This window comes from Lynx canadensis, chromosome A2 (genome assembly GCF_007474595.2).
Source record: "Lynx canadensis isolate LIC74 chromosome A2, mLynCan4.pri.v2, whole genome shotgun sequence".
Taxonomy (NCBI): domain Eukaryota; kingdom Metazoa; phylum Chordata; class Mammalia; order Carnivora; family Felidae; genus Lynx; species Lynx canadensis.
The window spans coordinates 152,180,727-152,200,688 of record NC_044304.2 but is presented as its reverse complement, the minus strand read 5'-3'; the positions used below and the strand labels follow the sequence as shown (position 1 = coordinate 152,200,688).

General features: G+C 42.0%; 1 protein-coding gene across 1 annotated transcript in view; it reads left to right on the top strand.

Annotated features, from left to right (window-relative positions):
• Positions 1-19,962, top strand: part of DGKI (diacylglycerol kinase iota) — a 444,732-nt gene that overhangs the window by 401,395 nt on the left and 23,375 nt on the right. Inside the window, exons 29-30 of the mRNA XM_030308513.1 lie at positions 14,982-15,019; positions 18,735-18,855. Of these exons, the coding sequence (XP_030164373.1) occupies positions 14,982-15,019; positions 18,735-18,855 (159 nt within the window). The remainder of the gene's footprint in view (positions 1-14,981; positions 15,020-18,734; positions 18,856-19,962) is intronic.

The window sequence follows — 19,962 nt, the reverse complement described above, 5'->3', positions numbered from 1 at the left end:
GAACCCTTTATTCATCTTTATTCAGATAAAAGTTAAACTTCTGGAAGGTTCTATGTATTTTTACATTTCTGCTATCTCCTGAAATTGAAAAATTGAAATGGGAATAGTTGAGTTTGAGAAACTGAGGATGGAGGGATTAATGGTTTGGGTCCTTGTATTTTAGCAAAATAATTTCAACTACTCCTTGGAATTATTTGGAATAATATATTCTTAAATGTACTTAAAACCTTAAAAAGGTCCATGTTGATTAAAACTTAATCGGTGCCAGGCATTGTCCTCCGGTGTGTTCTGTTGAAATTAAGTAGTTTCTTCATGGTCACAGCACATTGTTACATACTGAACTGACTACTACAGATGTTTTACATATGTTGAATCTACAAAACAATCCCAGCAATACTACTAGCCTTCCCATTTTACAGGTGAGGAAACTAAGGCACAAACCTTTTAGCTGACTTGTTCAAGGTCCCATGCGCAGCTAGGAAGGGTTAGAATTTGGATTTACACTCAGGTAATCTAGATCCCATTCTTAGCCACGCCTCCATACTGTCCCTCCATAGCATTGCTAAAGGTTGAACTCATGTAGTAGGAAATCTTGACTCTTTTGGTTGAATGGAGGTCTCCTAATTATTGGGCAGTAGTTCATCATTCAAAATGAGGTATGTATATTTTTTCATATCAGTGACCAGTACCCTTGACACAGAACAATTCAAAGATGTGTTGTTGATCCCGCTTCTCCTATCCTCATATTTCATCATCAAGGAAACAGGGATCTAATATCCTGTCAGTAGCCTCCATTTGTAAAAAAGGCAGAATTCTCGATAGGTAGCTATTTCCTTAAGTAAATATCACAACAGGTAGACAATAAGACGACCAGAATGCTGGAGTAGATTAAGAAAGTTAGATGTTTTTCCTTTAATTTTCTATAAGCTGTTAATTAGTAAAATGTGGTGAGTAAACTCGGCTGATCATACAGATGGAAACCTCACAGATCTTTAATTGCCTCACTGGGAAGGGTTTTCAACGTTGGCCATCACAGTATGCCACTTTGCAATGACTTTGGACTAGCTAATGCAAAGTTGCTAGAGTGTTCTTTTTTGCCCCATATTCTGTTTCTGGCTATGGAATCCCCCATTGGCTTTTTAATTAGATTCAAACATTTCAGTGCTCACTTTTGAGGCCCTTTCTTAGCCTGGTTTAGCTCATGTTGCTTTAGTGAATTATTTCTACTCCCCAGCTTGTGGGCCCCTCTCCAGGTTCATCTCCTTTGTATTCACCCAGCCATATGGTCTGTATCACCTCCTACCACCTCTCTGGCAGACCACCTTCGCTGTCTTTCATTCAAGTCCCTCCTTGGTGCTCATTAATTCTTGCGTGTTGGAACCACCTGCATAGATTCAAAGGACAAACAATGATGAATTTTCCTGACAACTCAAATGCCCCCAATTTCTCCTTCCCTATTCACTTACTGTTTTTTTGAGCGTATTCCAAATTTTTTCCCCATGGGTGGTGTTGCCCTTCTTATTTGACTATGAACCCAGTGAATAGAGATGTTGCCCCGTTCGATGCTGTTCCCTGGCACAGAATTGATTTTCTCTGTACAAGTCTCACTGTTACATTTGCTGCAGTATATGGTGTTGGCAAACAGAAACTTTCAATACACATCTTTGAATTCCGTTGTAGCCTCATTAACATTGTTCCTGTTAGTCCTGGAAGATAGGTTAGTCCTGGACCTTTTCCAAAGAAATTCAGTTGGTAATGTGCTGAAAAAATGGCCTTTTATGGTGGTCTCACTGGGTGCTCCCTAAGGACTGTGTGAAAGGAAAGGATAAAAATGACAGCATGCTTTTCTTTGGCTAGCCTTCTTTCACATTTCATAGGAAAACAGACCATCGCTGCTGATTAAAAAACAAAATAAAACAGAACAAGCAAACAAAACAAAACAAAAACCCCTGGGCTTTCCAAAATCAGGTTATATCGCTTTCTATGTGTCCTGACCCTGCTCTTTTCTCTCCACCCCCTTTGTTAAATCTCACTATTGATTGTAACCATATCATCCTTTGATCCTTCTGGTTTCTTTGGAATGCTTTGTTGGGGATCATTATCTAATTATCTTTTGAAGCCCTGTTATAGCTGAGTGTATGTTGAGAGGGAAGGGTGCTCTTTACTGAGATTCACTTACAACTTGGCTCGACGTTCTCTGGCCTCAGAGAATATGTTAAGCATTTAAAACATTGCCAAATAAGAAAGTAACAAGAGGGGCGCCTGTGTGGCTGGGTCGTTTAAACGCCTGACTCTTCATTTCGGCTCAGGTCATGATCTCACGGTTGGTGAGTTCAAGCCCCCCATTGGGCTCTGCGCTGACAGCAGAGAGGAAGAGCCTGCTTGGGATTCTCTCTCTGTCTCTCTCTCTCTCTGTCTCTCTCTGTCTCTCTCTCTCTCTGCCCCTCACCCACTCTCTCTTTCTCTCTCTCAAAATAAATAAATAAATAAGAAAGTAACAAGAGAGAGTTAGGAAGGGAGAAGGCTAACCTGGTTGGCTGGTAAGTGGATGGTTCAGAAGAGGTCACCATGTGTCACGGCTCCTGTGGCAGCAGATGAAGCCGTCACAGATTCCGTTCCTGCAGATCCGTCACTTATCCTACAGGTAAGTGTGTGAAAGGGAATAGAAAGTGCCCGATTTGGCCTCTATGTCATCACCTGTAAGAGCAGAAATGAAAAATCAAATTGTGCTAACTTTTTTAAAGTGTACTGGGTTGATTTATGCTTTTTAGTGTATGAAATGGTAGGATCTGAGCTATGTTAACACCCATGTCTCCAAGGAGCCAGGCAGGTACACTGATAGCTACCATAGTCCTTATTTGAAGATCATTGTTACTCCATTTGTCTGTCGTCTACTTGACTACAAACCCCAATATCCAATGAACGCCTGTCCCCCAGTAGGCTCCACCTAAAGCTTATTTTTCCTTTTGATGACTTCCTCCTGCAAATAATGAGATGGGTGCTGGTGACTCGTTTCCCTTAATGACGGTCTGGGCCTAAGCATCTCTTACCATGATTACCGGTTGCAAAATACTAGAACACACTGTCACTTTTTCAGTTGGTCCCTGGAAGATTAGCCCTGGATATTTTACGGTATGTTCCATACTGGAATGTTCCAGTTGGAAGCATTTTTTTTTTTTCTGCGTGAATTTCTGTTTGCCCAGGCTGTCTACTCTAGCTCCTTAGGCCTGTGCTGTCCTGCATAGAGCTGTGGACATAGCCGTCAGTCCGGCTTGTTTTCAAGATCATGAAGTCAACTAAATGCTGCCTTATTTTGCCAGACTTCTGAATCAGTCCTCATTTTCTGGGTCCACTTTGGGTGCCCTGCATGTCAGGGTACGACTTTCTTATCCCCATGCAGCTGTCCTTCCATCAACATGACTCCACATGGGGCCTCTCCGTGGTTCATTACTACCCACTCCCTTCCCCTACCGCTGCAACCTTCCTTTCTGTAGCATCCCTCATCAGAGCCAGAGAAGCATAGGGCGTGGAGACACTAAAACTGCATTCCTGGCTGACCAGGGAGAAGATGGGAAGAGAGGACCTTGTTTTACCACCTGATGACTAAGGGAGGCAGTGTAGTGCCTCGTCCTACATATCAGTGTTTCCCATGCTAGGTTTCCATCCTGGCGTTGCTGCGTATTAGCCATGTGGCCTCCAGCGAATGACTTAACCTCACTAAACCTCGGCTTTTCATCCTTAAACAGGGGTGCTGACAGTGACAGGACCCATCTAGTACATGTATATTGAGGATTAAATTAGATAATATTAGCTCGATGCCTAGCACAGAGTTTGCTTGCAAGAAAGGGACAGAGCGGGAGAGTAGACGTGCAGGGGAGGGCAAGAGAAGTGATCAAACAACCAAAATGGGAACAGCTCTTTCTATAAGTAGACCTGCAATGTCCTACTTGTGACATGGACTTGAGATACCATCCAAGCCTGTCATTTTCTAGATTTGCTGGCACTAAACATGTCCTTCAAGTTACAACCCGATGGGCAAAGAGTGTATCCCTCCTCCACTTGAGCGTGGGTGGTAGCATCGGGCAAGGACAGGAGCCTTTTCTCAGAGTGGGGAGACCAGGCCTGGCCCTGGCTGCACTCTCTACTGGGTGGGGAGCTTGGGCAGATCATTTCCTTCGGGCTCAGTCTCTTCAGAGAGCAGGCTGAGGTGGCTGATATCTGAGGCTTCTTCTGTTCCCTGGACTCAGGCCTCTGAGGCAGACAAGAATACTGGGCAATGAGATCACGCGAGAAAAAACCCAAAGTGTCACCTTCGGTTTGGGAAGGGTCTTTAGGAGACACCGATGTCCTGCTTTCCACAGGGCGTGCATATGGGTTCCTGCAGATGGGTGCCAGTCTGTTAACATTCCTGCTCGTGATGACACACGGCACTTTATTTCCACACCTCACCAGGTACTCGCCTTCTGAAAAGAAAGGAAATCAACTTTACGAGTGCATAAATGCCACAGGCAGCTTTCACACTGGTAGCTTTCTTTAACAAGGTAACAAAATACATTACTATTTAATTATGCAGCTTCCAGCTTTTCTCCTGACAAAGCAACGCCCCCGGTGCTTATTGAAAAGGGGATTTGTAATCAGCCAAAATCCACTCAGTTTTGCTCAGTCTCATGACATTTCCATCCCCTCTTGCACCCTACCAAGTAAAGGCAATTTTTCAGCCGTTGCCAAAAAGTTAGAGGTGGTGTTTTATAAGACCACAAAAAAGTCATTGAAACCATACTCTTTGTGTAGCTGTTTGTTCCGTTCCTCTGACCATGTGCCTCACTGGGCCCCATATCTTCCCTAGCTAACTCTGTGGGCTCCTTCTCCTTCTCAGAAATCCTGGCTCACCCAGAGATGTTCCTTGGGCATCTGATTTCCCAGCCATCTTTCTAGTTAAGCTCCTTTTATATTTGAGGGAGAGAGTGATAGTCTTGGCCCATGTTGTATTCTGAAAATGGAGTTGGTGAGTGATTTTCGGTGACATTAAAAAAAAAAAGTTTTTGGATTCACATTACTCTCTGAATCTTGGAAGCTGTTCTCCTGGGATGCCCTTTTCACTCCCTTCCCGACTCCTTTCCCCCTACCCCCGTTTCAGACATCTCACTTTATCAAGTGAAGCCCCCTACTCCTTGTCCCCCCATGCCTCTACACCAGCTGGTCTTTTCCACAGAAAACTCCCCACCCATATTTTCTGCCAATGCAGATCTTCCCTTTTTGGACAATTTCTTACAACCTCCCTAGGAAATGGTTCCATGCACCACTCTCTTTCCCTAGCAGTCAGGGGCTACATGTGGATATGTAAGTACACATGTGTTACTTTATAGATACTCTTTAATTCCTTAAGAATATGCGAGTTCCTAAGAAGAATGAAGGTTTTGTTTTGATTTCTCTTCACAGCAACTGGACAGTAAAATCTGCTCTTGAGTGGATATCCTTGAAGATTTGCTCATATACTGAAACCTATTCTATTTTGTATCTTCCAGGCAAGCTTCGACACTAACCTTTTTCTTTAGAATTCTTGCTTTTAAGCTGTGATTCCGCCTTAGTCAACTTAACACAATGTTGAAGTGAAAGTTAAAACTCATGTTTCACTTCTCTGAAATGAAATGCTTAATTTTTCTGTGTTTTCAATTAATATCTGTCCTATGCCAATATGGGGAAGGTTCAAAATTAGCCTTTTATTATAACCTAGTTGCAAGTACAGATTGTCTGCATTTACAGTTACAAGTGAGAGCAGGCTCTAGAAACTATCTTTTACAAAAAATTGTACACATTTGCTTTGTGTGCATTTGTTGCTCTATGTCCCTGAAAGTGACCTTTGTTGTGTTAACGCCTCCCTGGTTACTTGTGTTTCGGTGAGGAGGGTTTTGGCTACACCCGTTCTTAGTTCAACAGGCCTTCATCATACAGAGTGGCCAGTGACGTGGCAGGCATTGATAAGGCACATTGATAAGCATCCCGATGACCGGATGACCCATAAACCCATCATCTTTATGAGCTCCCGAGCACACTCATTTGTACTTGGATCCTGGCCTTAAACACCATTTCCCAGACGCAGTCTTGATGTTTGGGTAAAACCAGTAACCATCCATTGCTTCCAGGCCACATCGCATCTGCTTGCGGCTATCACTGAATGAAATATGAAGGCCGCTTTTCAACCTAAGTTCCTTTTAGAGATCCTGAAGGACACGGCTAGAGTACATCAGATGAGTTCAAGGAGACCTATCACAGGAGGAAGGGGGCCCCACGTTGAGAGGCGGGATGAAGCCAGGGTTCTGAGGCTGTCTCTGAGGTCCTCGGGGAAAGTCATTATGAGCCGAGTCCAGTGGCCATGCTGCTTCTACTTAGCACCTTCCACTCACCTGTGAGGCGAACAAGACCCTTATTTATTAGTTCTTCCATTTCTCATAGTCTCTTAGGAAGATAGCTTTACCATCCAGATGCTGGGAAAGCAAAAATAAAGTTCATCATTCTAAGTCAAATTCTCTGGACATTCTAGACATGGAATACTTCTGGAGAATACTGAAACAGTCCGAATGTACTGAGAACTTTAATATCTGTTACTTTATTCAAATGTTAAGGAGGAGAAACAGTGTTATTGTATGCTATGATTATTTGAGGTTCATGAATTTACTAAGGTGTAACCAGATTAAAACCCTTTGTGTATGTATGAAAAACCTTCCCTGTTGGTGGAAGCTTGATATTTATTGAACAAAAATGGTTGATGGGATTCTGTAATATTAATACTAAAAAGGAATTTCTATTTTTCTAGATTTAAGGGAACAGTTAGGTATGACTTTAGAAGGTGGTATATATATTTTTCTAAATGCTTATTTATTTTTGAGAGAGAGAGAGAGAGAGCACGAGTGGGAAGGAGCAGAGAGAGGGAGAGAGAGAATTCCAAGCAGGTTCTGTGCTGCCAGCCCAGAGACTGACGTGGGGCCCCATCTCATGGCTGAGAGAGACCAGGACCTGAGCCAAAATCAAGAGTTGGGTGCTTAAGCAACTGAGCCACCCAGGCACACTGGTACCCTGTTTTTTAAACTGTTGGCCACTACATCCAAAGATGGTAATACTAATATATTATCACTAGAAAAAACATTAAATTTGAGTTGCATAGATTCTCGAAAGATATTTTCAGGAACCTCTCTCATCCCCCCTGGGACTGTTGGCACATAACCTACGATGTTGTGGAAGACTGAGGAAGACCTATGAACTTGTCTTCTCTAACCCAGGACTCAAAGCTAATTCACCCATGACATTTCTCTTAACATTGATCTAAGGTTTACCACTGATGTTCTAGGAAATAATTATTGCTTGGTATAGGGCTCTAATTTGACCCATGAGATAAATATTTATGATTTATTGAGATACTTACAATGCTGTTTCGCTGCATCTAATAAACACTAGATACCTAAAGAGATTAGATTAGATTAGATGCCTAAAAAGACATGAAAATATTTTCAACTCCAAAACCAACTGCCAGGTGTAGCAGGAGCCAGTAAAGTGGGTTTTCCTCCACTCCTTACAATGTCTTCCTTGATTCAGGGTTTGAAGATTGAATGATAGCTCAATCACTAGACCACAAGTATCAACCGAGTATTTATTAAGCCTTCATATATTTCTCGTGCCATAGTTTTTATTGAAAGACAGAATATAGATAAAATAAAAAGGAGCAAAGTTAAAATGCAGTCCCTGTGCTCGTGGCTTAAGTGCAGAGATGGGGCTTTCACACGTGAGACAACCAGAGAACAATTTCGCAACCACAGGTAAACAAATGGGGTGTTTGGGAGCGACATCTGGTCCCCACACTGTTTATAGCTAATTCCAGGGGAGAAATAAGAGAAATGGAACGAACTGCTTCTAAAGGGAGCACGTCCTGGTCCTCTGGCAGCAAGGTGGAAGTTTTCTGCCAGGAGGGAACACTGGATAGGGGGCTGTTTGTTTTTTCTCCAAACAGGAAACTCCTTCCGTGCCAATAGTATCTTCAAAAAGATTGCTGCAGCAGATGGAAAGAACCCCTATGCATTCATGCGTTCGATTAGCAGGGACTAATTCAATCTGAGGATTAACTCTGTCATTAGAGAGAAACAAAACCTACTTATGTCTTCCATCTATGGTTACACCCTCTGAGCGCCATTGGCACAGGTGGTGGTTGAATGTTAGACCACTGTAGCATTTATTGGTCTCCAGATGCTGCTGATGGATGAATCCCAATGATGAGATATCTGAAGTGTGTGTGCTCTGATCCCTCCACTCCATTTCTCGGCAGTGGGGGAGAAGATAGTAGATCGGGTGTGAAGGACGTGGGACTAGAGTTTGGTGAGTGATTGCTTGCTTGGCTGGAGGAGAAAGAGGAGGAGGCACAGTGTTTTTTCTTACATCTGATTAGTAAAGAGAAGTTCAGGGTAAAGTCTACTTTAGATGGAATTCTTAATTCAACTCAACAAACATCTGTTGTCTGCATCATCTTCTACTTGCCTTTCTTCCTCCCACTCCTAAAAGCTGACCCTTCAGATAAGCAGTTGTCAACCTTTTGTATTTTTGAATGACACTGTATGCAAAATACATTCCCATGGGTGACTCCGGTAAGAAAACTGTTGTTCATGGCCATTTCCCAATGCTGACTAAAAGTCAACATCAACCCTCTTACTCAAAGTATGTCACAGTGCAAGTGTATGATGGGACAGACTGGATTTTCCAAAAACAGCCACAGCATGATCTCCCATCCCACACATTCTTCTTGCAATATGACTTTGACATTCTTTTCATTGAGATGTGGGGTCTGTGTTTTCTTGAATATGGACCAACTTAGGACCGTAGCAGCAGAAGTGACTCCATGTGATTTCCAAGACAAGGTGACTTCCACTAGGTTTTCTTGGGGTGGTTGCTTTTGAAACCCAGTCACCATTTCAGAAGGAAGTTCAAACGGCTCACAGAATGTCATGCACGAAGAACTAAAACTCCCAGCTGAAACCAGCACCCAGTTATCAGTATTATGTAGTCGTCTTGAAAGTAGATCTTTGAGGTTTCCATGGAGCTGCCCCACCTGATGTCAGGTGGAGAGGAGACAAACTTTCGGCTGACCCCCATCCAAATTGCAGATTTTTGAACAAAACAAATAATTGTTCTGTTTGAAGCCACTATGTTTTGGGATGGTTTGATGTACAGTAACACCTGATCCCAGATTTGTGTATCATTCTAAGAATAATCTTGGATTTGTTCCAGGATATTAAAAACCCTCTGTATTTTAGCTATTAACAAATGACTTGGCACATAGCTGATTATCAATTGTCAAAACCTCCTCTAGGCTTATATTAAAATGCAGAGGTCTTTTGCAACATCTAATTCCTCCTTTCTCTCACTTCATCTTGTTCAGTATGACTATGTAAAATAATACTAATTAGAGTCATTCTCATGAGCTGCTTCTCACTTATGCCTAATTACTATAATTCCCAGTAGTTATCCATACCATTAAATAAGTGTTAGCTACCTTTGCTGTATTTGATGATTATGCTGAGTTCCATTTTGGGGAGCTAAGCCTTCACAGTTTGTTACTCATGTACCATGACTGACTGCTTACAAAGTAGAAAAATTGGACAGAATGCTTCTGATAAGGAAAATACGGGAAAAGCTCTGCAGAAATATATATCTCAAAGAAATAGACTCTTGGGCAGCTGACAGTGCAACCTCTCTGGTAGCTAAGCAGTAGGTCACTTTGAATAAAGGAGAAGTAGGAAGATGCCCATCGTCTTCCGAATAACAGAATGGTGAACGCAACATCTGCCATGGGTGCGCTCAGGGCCTCCCTTGGCGTAAGAAGAGGTGGACCTTAAAGCCATAAATTGACTTCGTTTTCTATGTGACGCATTCATGAAACTTTTATTGGAGGTTGTTTCTATTTTTTCCCACCTTGCTCCAGGTTAAAGGGGTAACAGCATGGTGGAAGGAATTCTAACATGGATCATACACAATAATGTTAAAGAAAATATAAAAGAAACAAAGAAAAAAAATAAGAGTCCCTTTGTCAGTTGGATTGCTAGCTATCTGTGTGACCTTGGAAAAGTGTGGTTACCTCTCAAGCCCCAGTTTTCTCATCTGTGAAATGAGAGGGTTAGGGTGGGGTCAGAAAGAGCCCTGGAATGTAGAATATATCCATTTCTGAAGGAATAGTTCTAGGATATGCTACTTGCATTGCAGATGAAATATTGAGGAGTAAAAAGTGTGCGGAAGTTGGCAAAGCCTTATATATGTTTATACTTTCAGTGCATCAACTGGTTTCTCTCCCAACCCGAGGACAAGCTACTCTTTGTTCAACATCTGTTGTTTGTACTTTTAATTTTTTTCTTCAACAGTTTTTTAAAAACAGATTTAAGTGACTGCTATCATTAGTAGGTGACAAACTGTCTTGTAATAGAATATTAATTTAAGAACTGAGAAATAACATGAAAGATTAAAGTTTTTAAATAGACATAAGTGTTCAGAGTTGAAACTATATGATGTAGTTATTTGATTTATTGAGAACTACATGCACAAGGCTTTGCCAAGTCCTGCATGCTTTTTATTAAATATTTTCGTTGGCATAGCAAAAACCACAACCTTAAACTATCCCTTTGGAAGTAGTCATATGCCAAACTCTACAGCTGTAATTGGCCTTCTGTAATCTTACCTTCTCCTTTCATAGGTGAGAAACGGTTCTTTTTCTGTATAATGAGGTCAAAAACATTCAGTGTTCCATGGTGTTCTACAAAGAAGATCGTAACAGTCAGATCCTCTGTTCCTTGAGCTTATTTGCAGAGTCTCAAAAAGAACTGATTTTATTTCATTTTTCTAATGAGAAAACTGAAGTTTGGTAAACTGTAACTTGCCCAAGTTTACAGCTAGTTAATCGTGCTCACAGGGCTTAAATTCAGGCATCCTGAATCAGTTCCCGTATATGCCTTCCTAATTTGGACTTCTTGCCAAAACATCAGTTTCTGGCAAGGGGTGGAGTTTGCCTTATGCAGTGGTATCCCCAGAACCTCAAACAGGGTGTGGCTCTGCAGAGAAGGTGGCCAGCCAGTGACCCCAGGGATTGTTTTCTCCCTCTCCTGATTCCAGTGGATAGCATTGTTCCTTCCATGTGCAGATTTCTGAGGATATCCAGACCCTTGGGAATTGAGACCTAAGACTGAGAAGGAAGACGGGGATTCCTTCCTTGCCATTCTGACTTGTCAGTTCCAGTTTTCTGTCTTATGATGTTTACTGGATAGCAGTTTACTGGAAGGGGTAGCACTGAAGGGAAAAGCAACCACTTCACATAAATTAATGATTCAGTTTCTAAGCTCTAAAAACGACAAACTTCTCAGTTCTCTACTCCCTTACTCTCCTGTCTAACTGTGTAAGTTTATGTGATTTAATTGTCCAGAAAACTTACTATCCATCCACTCAATAACCTTTACCTCCCCCTAGCAATTTGACTTCCCTTCTTTGCATTTGGGAGCATGATTTCCCCAGTTGGGGAGAGTTTTGGAAAAGGCAGGAAGGTGAGCTTAGGGACTGAGAAATAATAAAGAACAATACAATAATCATAACAACTCATTATTTGTTTTTTTAAGCTTGATCTTTCAGAAGGTACAGTCTGGAGTTGAATACTAATAGATGCAAGCTCTCTGTATGCAGAAGAAATCTTAAACAGTAGTGGTCATGGGGAAGGACATTAATCAGGAGAGAGAAGTGAGCCTTGAGCCTAGTAATGTTTGCATAATAGCTACCCTTGCGTGTATTGCTTGACTTAAAAATAAATATCCACGCTTTCCATCTCCAGTACAATTGGAAATTATTTGTGGTTATGATTCTCTTACATGATTCTCTACCTGTTCATGGGGACTTTAAACCAGGAAGGTGCTGGAAACCAACAAACATAGCAGTGCTTCTGAATGAGTCTGGGGTAGGCATTTAAAGAGGCTATATAATGTGGGCAATCTGTAGAAAATGAGCAGAGAGCAGGTCATAACTCTCTTTCCAGGAGGGGAAGGGTACGATCAAACTGGCATGGTTGACATTTATATGCTTTCCTGGCTTACTTTGAACTCTGCAATAGTTTCTCATCACCTGCAGGATAAACCCCAAGTGCCTTATCTTGACAGAAGAGGTGCTCACTGTGGGGGGGGGGGGGATCCTTTGGTCTCTGAAGCATCTTATCTGAGACCACTCCTCACCTCAGGGAGGATAATATACAGCGTTTTGCAGCTTCCCTTAGACATCACAACTTAACTTCCATGTCTTTGTTCAGGATCTTCCAAATCCTCTTTGCTCATTAATTCTGCTTACCGTGAAGAGTTGGCTTAAACTTCACCTCCTCCAAGAAATCTTTGAACTCTACAGCTAGCCAGTAAGTTTTCCCCCAGCTTCTAATATTTTTCTCTCTTTTCTTTCTTTCCATCTTCCCTTTTTTCCCTTTTCCTTTCTTCCCTTCCTGGTTCTCCTTAAGTAGACTTTGTCCTGGGGAATTTCTTTATTGTCTTGATTTATTGCTTGTATGCCCCAAATGTTATTACACAAGTGCTTTAAATTAATGAATTCATTTTTCTTCTTTTCTCTATTTCTCTTTTCTTTTTCTTTGGATTTCTGGGAAATGTTTTAATAAAATCTTGAAAAGAATAGGCTCTATAACTGTTTTTGAAGCTCTGTGTTATTTCAAGCCCTGCATGAACTGCCCCCCGACTCAGGCAATTGCCCTAACCTTATTCCTATCCTAATATGGAGATTCTACTTCAGTCAGGAGAACATCCTATAGTATAAAGATCTGAACTGATTTGTTCTTGCAGACTTGTGATTGGCTAATATTTTCTCCTGCTTCTCCCTCCCTGTCCTCTGATACAGGGTTTACATCGTAGGGTTAAGCAGCACCCGCTGACTCCTTCATCCATGCCTCTCCTCTCATAGGTGCTGTGTTCACAAGATATGTCTCCTCGACTTCCCATACCAATTTTGCCCTTCCTTTCTAGGCTCCTTCTGCAGTGTCTATCCATATGTCTTCAGATATTAAGTACAGTCGCAAAAGTACTGAAAATGACCCCTTCTGTTGACATATCTACTTATAAAGCTTTTGTTTTTTTGTTTGTTTGTTTTATCCTTACTATAGACAGATGAGCAGCTATTACTTTCATTTTACAAAAAAGAAAATTGGTTCACAATCATTGACTTGTTAAGCTTACAAGTCTCCTAAGTTAAGTTTAGAATTAGACTCTAATCCAGTGCCCTTTTGCAACACTATAAAGGCTTGATAACCTATAAAGACTACTTTCTTTCCTTTTCTCCAGACGTCACAGAGCCTGGGGGAGCTCTGCCTGGGGAGCTCCCAGAGGGCACTGGACAGAGGACTGGACTGGACACTGACCTGCATTATGGCCGCGATTGGGCCACTACTGGCTCTGTGCCCCGAGACAGTCACTTTACTCTGAACTCTATAGCAAGAAGAGTGAGGCATGTGTTTTCTTTGGATTCTTCTGACATTAGTTTCCTTTCTGTTTCTATGTCTCTCCCATCTGGCTCCTTTTCTCTCTCTGCCTTCAGTCAGTTCTGCAACTAATCGTTGCACATCAATACCGTACAGGGCATTGTGCTAGGAACCCTAGGGAGATGCTTGCAGCTCATTATGGAAAGGGAAACATTCTTTCCTCTTTCCCATTCTCCTCCTTTTTATGTCTGTCTTTCTGTCTGTGTCCTCCTCGAGTGCTCAAGTGGCCCTCCTTATTTCCATGGGTTTTCATGGTTTCTGCTGTGGTCAAGGGCAGGGCCTTCAGCCCTGGGCCGGTGAATGGGTGTAACCTGCCTGTGGTGCATCCAATCACTCGGGACTGGTAAGTACTCAGTATGAAAACCTGGAGGGCCTTGTCAGTGCTGCTCCAGGGCTCTGTGCATTTGGATGCACAACACAGCATTTTTGGCTAACTCTATGTGAGAGTAAATGAGAATAAAATGCCACTCTGAGAAATTTAAAATTTAAGTTACTCTCTTCTAAAATTCTATGCCATTCATGCCTTAAAATAATCTTTTTTTTTTTTTTTTTTGAGTAGTTTTAGAATCTAGGTATTTACTTTTCTAAAGGGACCATTTCCAACCTAAGACAAATGTTCCCTTGGGGAATCATTGCTGTCATTAGATGCTCACATCTTCTTGCCCTTGTTAATCAGTTTTCTCTTCTCATTCCCCTTTTGTCTCCCACATAACCTGTATGTACATGCACTTCTAGTTTTGCCCCTAAAGCTACATATTTTTACAATTAGTTTAGGTTTCCTAAGACTCTTCAGAGTTCTTTCCATTTGAGTTGCCAGTGGATGAGATGCTGACCACGTGATCATTTTCCTCGGAACAGAATTCAAGTACACATGTCCCCTCTCTACTACCTTTAGTCTTCTTTATTTCCATAGAAGTGGATAGTTGTTTCTCATTACGTAACAAAATTACTAGTAATTTTTGGAACTCCAAGAGGATACAGTAGAAGGAACTGGAAAGAAGGGAGCAAAAAAATCATGGTTAGGCACCTAGCCTGCCTCAGTAGATGAGTTGAGAACATTCATATGGTTTAATCATTTCAGTAATTCTGTAAGATTTAAACTTGGTGTTTATGTGGGAACTGGATTCAGAGGGGTTCCATGATCTACCCATTGTTCCACAGCTTGTGAAAGAGCTAAGATCTGAACCTAATCTCTGTGACTCCAAATTTCATGAGGGGGTGTTGAGGTAGACTCTAGAATGTTGGACAGGATGGGTGTCCGGGCAGGGAAGGGGTGAAGAGAAGGCTTTAGCCTGATGCAAGATTCTTGGCATGCTTCTCGTTCCCTTATTCCTACCCCAAATGTAGACTATTTTGGCAAAATATAGATCCAGCCCTTTGTGGTATTTTGATGAGAGGGTCTTCTACTAATGGGACATCTCTCTTTTGTCTTTCACAGCAATTTTGCAGGCAGTAATAGCTGGTGATCTTATGAAGGTAAGCTATCTTCCTACCAAAATTTTTGGTGATTCTTTAACAACTTTTTTTTTTTTTTTTTTTTTTTTTTTTTTTTTTTTTTTTTTTTTTTTATTTATTTTTGGGACAGAGAGAGACAGAGCATGAACGGGGGAGGGGCAGAGAGAGAGGGAGACACAGAATCGGAAACAGGCTCCAGGCTCTGAGCCATCAGCCCAGAGCCTGACGCGGGGCTCGAACTCCGGACCGCGAGATCGTGACCTGGCTGAAGTCGGACGCTTAACCGACTGCGCCACCCAGGCGCCCCTCTTTAACAACTTTAACCTCATTTCTCACCACATTTTCATGATCTCTCGTATGTCATCTATCATCCATCCCTCTGCGGTGCTAGCCAACTCGAAAGGGGAAGGATGTTCTTTGGGGAACTGGACAGAGAGGGCCAGAGGAGTCTTCATAGCATCTCCACATTTCCTAACAGCAAAGGATGTGTGCAGGGGTACTGCGCTGGTTGCCTCCACTCATAACATGGACTGTATGTTCCCAGGATGCAATGCTCACAGTGCCCCAAATTCCCGCTATCTAGGAGCTGATATTTGGAGTTTTAAGGTTTCTTTTTAGACAGGTCTTGACATGAATGCATTATATGGATAATACCCAGAAATACACTCTCCGGGCCAGAGCCTCCAGCTTCTAACATTATTAGAGTTTTGTCCTTCAGGGATCACAATTAACCAAAAGAAGATGGTTAGTCTGATCTCCTTTGAACATTTTCATTTCTGCGTATATTTTCTTAGTTCAGAGGGAAGGAAGTAGTCACTGCTGCCTCTGGAGTGAATACAGATTTGGGAGTCAGACTGCCCGCGTTCAAATCTTGGCTCTGCCATTCATTGTATGTGTGACTGTATTTAATTCTCTCCATGCCTCAGTTTCTTCATCTGTAAAACTGAATAACGCTGCCTCTATCCTTTGTCATGAGAATTGAACGTAACGATACACGTAAAGCTCTTAAGACTGTTTTTATTACATAGAAGCGACTCTGAAATGCCAGCTAGTAGTGTTAGTCTGTGTGTTTTTAATAAACATAGTGGAGATGCAAATATTGTTATAAAGTGTGTACAGTCTATAAGTATTCTAAAAGTTATATTTAGTTTCATGTCATTTTCAGGCATTGGGACTTAGGACGACCTGCATATCCCTCTGTAACCCACACTGGCTTGATCTGCTCTGTAATATTGGCACCTGCGGGAGACAGAGGCTCTACCCGCCAGCCTGTGGAGAAGGGTGCCATTGCGGATTGAGAAACCAAGAGCCTTAAAAAGAAAGCTGAGAAGCACTGACCTTGCGTGCAACTTCTTCTGAAGTGCATCTATTGAATAAACTGAGAACCCCCTGTGCGACAGTATGCAGAGGTTACTAATAGGAAACAGTCAGAAGGTCCCAAGCATCCTGACAAACTGCCGTCTTAGGCACATAATCCTGGAAGTGGTGCCTATGCCACTGTCTGGGTCATAATGTTACCAGCCATTGTCACCCACAAGAGAAAAGTGCTCTCCAAGTGGTGAACCTAGGAGTTTGATGCTGTTGCCCTGCAGTGGATTAAACCAATATTATCCTATACTCCCTGCAAAGCCTTATGCGAGATGCTTTGGGCAGTAAGATGTGATTCCTGCTCTTAAAGAGCTTCTAAGCCACAAATTATTTGCAAAACTACTATATTTGAAATCCTTTTTGATTTTTCCTCTGCTTTTAGCCTAGGCAACATATTTTCCAGGTCCCTGGGTATATAGCCACATTTTTTTCATACTTAATAGAGAACTATTTGAAATATGGGAAATTACTATATTCAGTGGACTGTCTTATTACCTTCTCTGTTATAATCATTTCCTAAGTGCCTGAGAAGTTACTTAACCTTATTTATTGGGAGATGAAATATAATGACTTAGGGTGTTTCTTTCTCATTCTTGTACCTTCTTTCCCTCCCAAGTATTTTTCTTCCCCTTTTCTTTCTTCTTCCCCATCTTCTTCTATGTCTTTATTCCATGCAGAAAGCACAGTACACATTAACTATTAAACTGTGTGTATGTAAGAGAGAAAGTGCACGCCAAATAGCAGAGAACAGAAGAACCCAGGAGTCGGTGTGAAGGCTGTTGGGAGTGGTTGCTGTGTAACTCAGCGGCATAAGATACGCATGGACTAATTGAAGGGCCACAGTGTCAAAAACACTACAGAAAGGCACAATCAAGGCAGCTGATGGATGGGCCTGTGCTTCTCTGTTGAGCCCGAATCCTTTGTGCCTCTGCCTACAAAGAAAGGGAGTATCATTGTAAGACTGTCGTCGAGCAGTACTGGACATGTTTAGATTCTTTGTGGAAAACCATTAGCTACCTCTTGCTGTCCTGTAGCCTTGTACTTTAGAGATAAAAGTCCCCGTATGTTCTTTACATGCATTCAACTATTCCTTTTTGATCTATTTTCTGGGAAGTCTTCTGTGACTCTTCTTTACCCGTTAATAACCTCCTCATGTTGTTCTCCATTCCTGTGTCTGTCTTTGCACATCGGTCTCCCCCATGGACTGCGAGGTCTTGAGGCCAGTGACTGAGTCCTGTTTATACTTGTTTCCCTGGAATCTGGCACGGCAGTTCCATGGTTGGATTTGACTGAAAACATGAATTATGAGTTGACTCTTTGACCTTATGAGATGTTTGATTTTATATATATATAAATATATATATATATATATATATATATATATATATATATATACATATATATATAATGTGCCATCTAATTCTTTCTTGGTGATAGTTACATTCCTTTTGCTTGGTACCTTCTGGATTATTTTATTCTTATTTGTCCTAAAACTACCCTTTATAAGCTGCAGAAAGACTCTGTGTCCTGCTGTACTGCAGTTTGGAGAATAGAAACCCACTTACACTTTCTATAATGTTCAGTATTTCATGAAATTAGACCATATCCTCACTTCACCACATTATTCTCAGGCTACAAAATCTGTGGGGTTTTTTCTAGTCTGTTCTCACAGGTGTTTTAGGTGTCTACTACTACATTCCCTGAATCCTTTTGGTTCTCACCCTGTGGGTCATCTCTAGCCTTCTTGGGTATGGGTTGGGTGGTTAACAGAAGGCGAGAGGCTGGACGGCAGATCAGGGTGAAGAAGTGAGGCCGTGCAGATGTGTGCCCGTGTCTGCTATGTGCACGTGTGCTGTGACCTCCCGCAGGAAAATGGGAAGCAGCTTCTGGATTTGCTAGCTGGGTTCATTAGAGGTTGAAGAAAAACTGGGGGCGAGGAAAGGCGCTTAGCTACGGGACACCAAGCTATTCCTGTCTGCAGCCTTAATTATCCTTTCACTCAGGAGAGAGCTCAGCCAACAGAGGAAAACGTTTATTCTCTTCGCTGCCCTTCACTCCCTTGGGACAGAGACCAGTGCCCAGAAAAGAAAAAGACATAAAGCAGAAAAGAAATAAGTAACTCAGCATGTTTCAGTTTCCTTGGGCTGTTCAGTGCCCACAGACCCTCTCCCGAGTCAGGTGAGATGCTGGCCATCTATTTGAGTGATAACACAGACCGGGAATGTTACTTCCTCCCTTTGACTTTTCTGTGTCCTCTGCGGCTAGAAACGTTTGTGGTTTGCTTCATCACTCTTCTTTTTATCACCGGTTAACTGTTTTCCTTGTTCCGGACCCTGCCTGAGCTTCTTTTCCTATGTCTCTTTTGCAGCTAATAGAAAGCTATAAAAACGGAGGGAGTCTGCTAATTCAGGGACCAGACCACTGTTCACTCCTTCACCATGCAGCTAAAACCGGCAACGGGGAGATTGTGAAATATATCCTTGACCACGGTGAGTAGGTACAGTGAACCAAGGATCACTTCTCCATGCAATAATTGAATTTTCTAAATTGACTTTCTTCCAGGCTATGTTCAGAATGGTAGAGATGCTCTCCAAATTTTAGCTCACTCCCCCTGCTTATTGGAGGCAGACAGAATTGCAGACCACTGACACATGTCGGTCACCATAATCAAACATTTCATAGAAATTATTTTCCTATCAAGGTCTTTGCAGGATATTTTTGAGCTAAGTAAAAAATAAAAGACAAAATCAAATCCCACCTGATGTAATATGCTGTATTGTTTTGTGAAGAGCGTTAAGTTGACTGGTTGGGACGAGGTACCAAATTCGTGTTGATAGCATGATAAGCATGTGGGTTTTTCTTTTCCCCAGCTTCCTGGCTTCTCTCTCTCTCTCTCTCTCTCTCTCTCTCTCTCTCTGGCTCTCTCTCTTGCTCTCTTTTTCCGGTTTGAATCTCATTCATCTATCAAATTAAGCCACATTTCATTCTCTTTGAAAACATCTGGTACTCGTGTGTCTTCTGTGGTTAGGTGATTTCGACATGTAGCATGTACGTTAGCATCTTCCCCTAATGACCCTTTAAAGGCATAAACACATGAATGGACACCAAATCTTGACCATTACTTTCAGCTTCCCATGTTTATAGTGTCTCTAGGAATACTACACTTGATCTTAGCCAAAAGGCCGAGAAGCAATAGTGTCTCTAGGAATAAAGAACAGGAGTAAAGGGGAAAAAATCTGCCTGACTTGGGTGTTTTTGAGGAAGCAGGAGTGGAGTAGCCTCTAGCTCTGCTAGGTATAGGTACACAGAGACCTTGGAAGATTTTCTGTGAGCCCCGGCAGTGACCCTGTGGCATCCAAAATCAGGCCATAAATAGTAAGCATATTAGTAGACATGGCACATTTGCACATTACTTTTTACTCGTCTTTTATTCAGTTCAACACACGTCTTACTCCTTTCAGTCATTCCACAGATGTTTGTGGAGTGCCTAACAGGAACTACCTGTTATAGACCAGTGGACACACACACACACACACGCACACGCACACGCACGCACGTGCACGATACAGTCACTAGTTTCAGGCAATTTCCGGCGA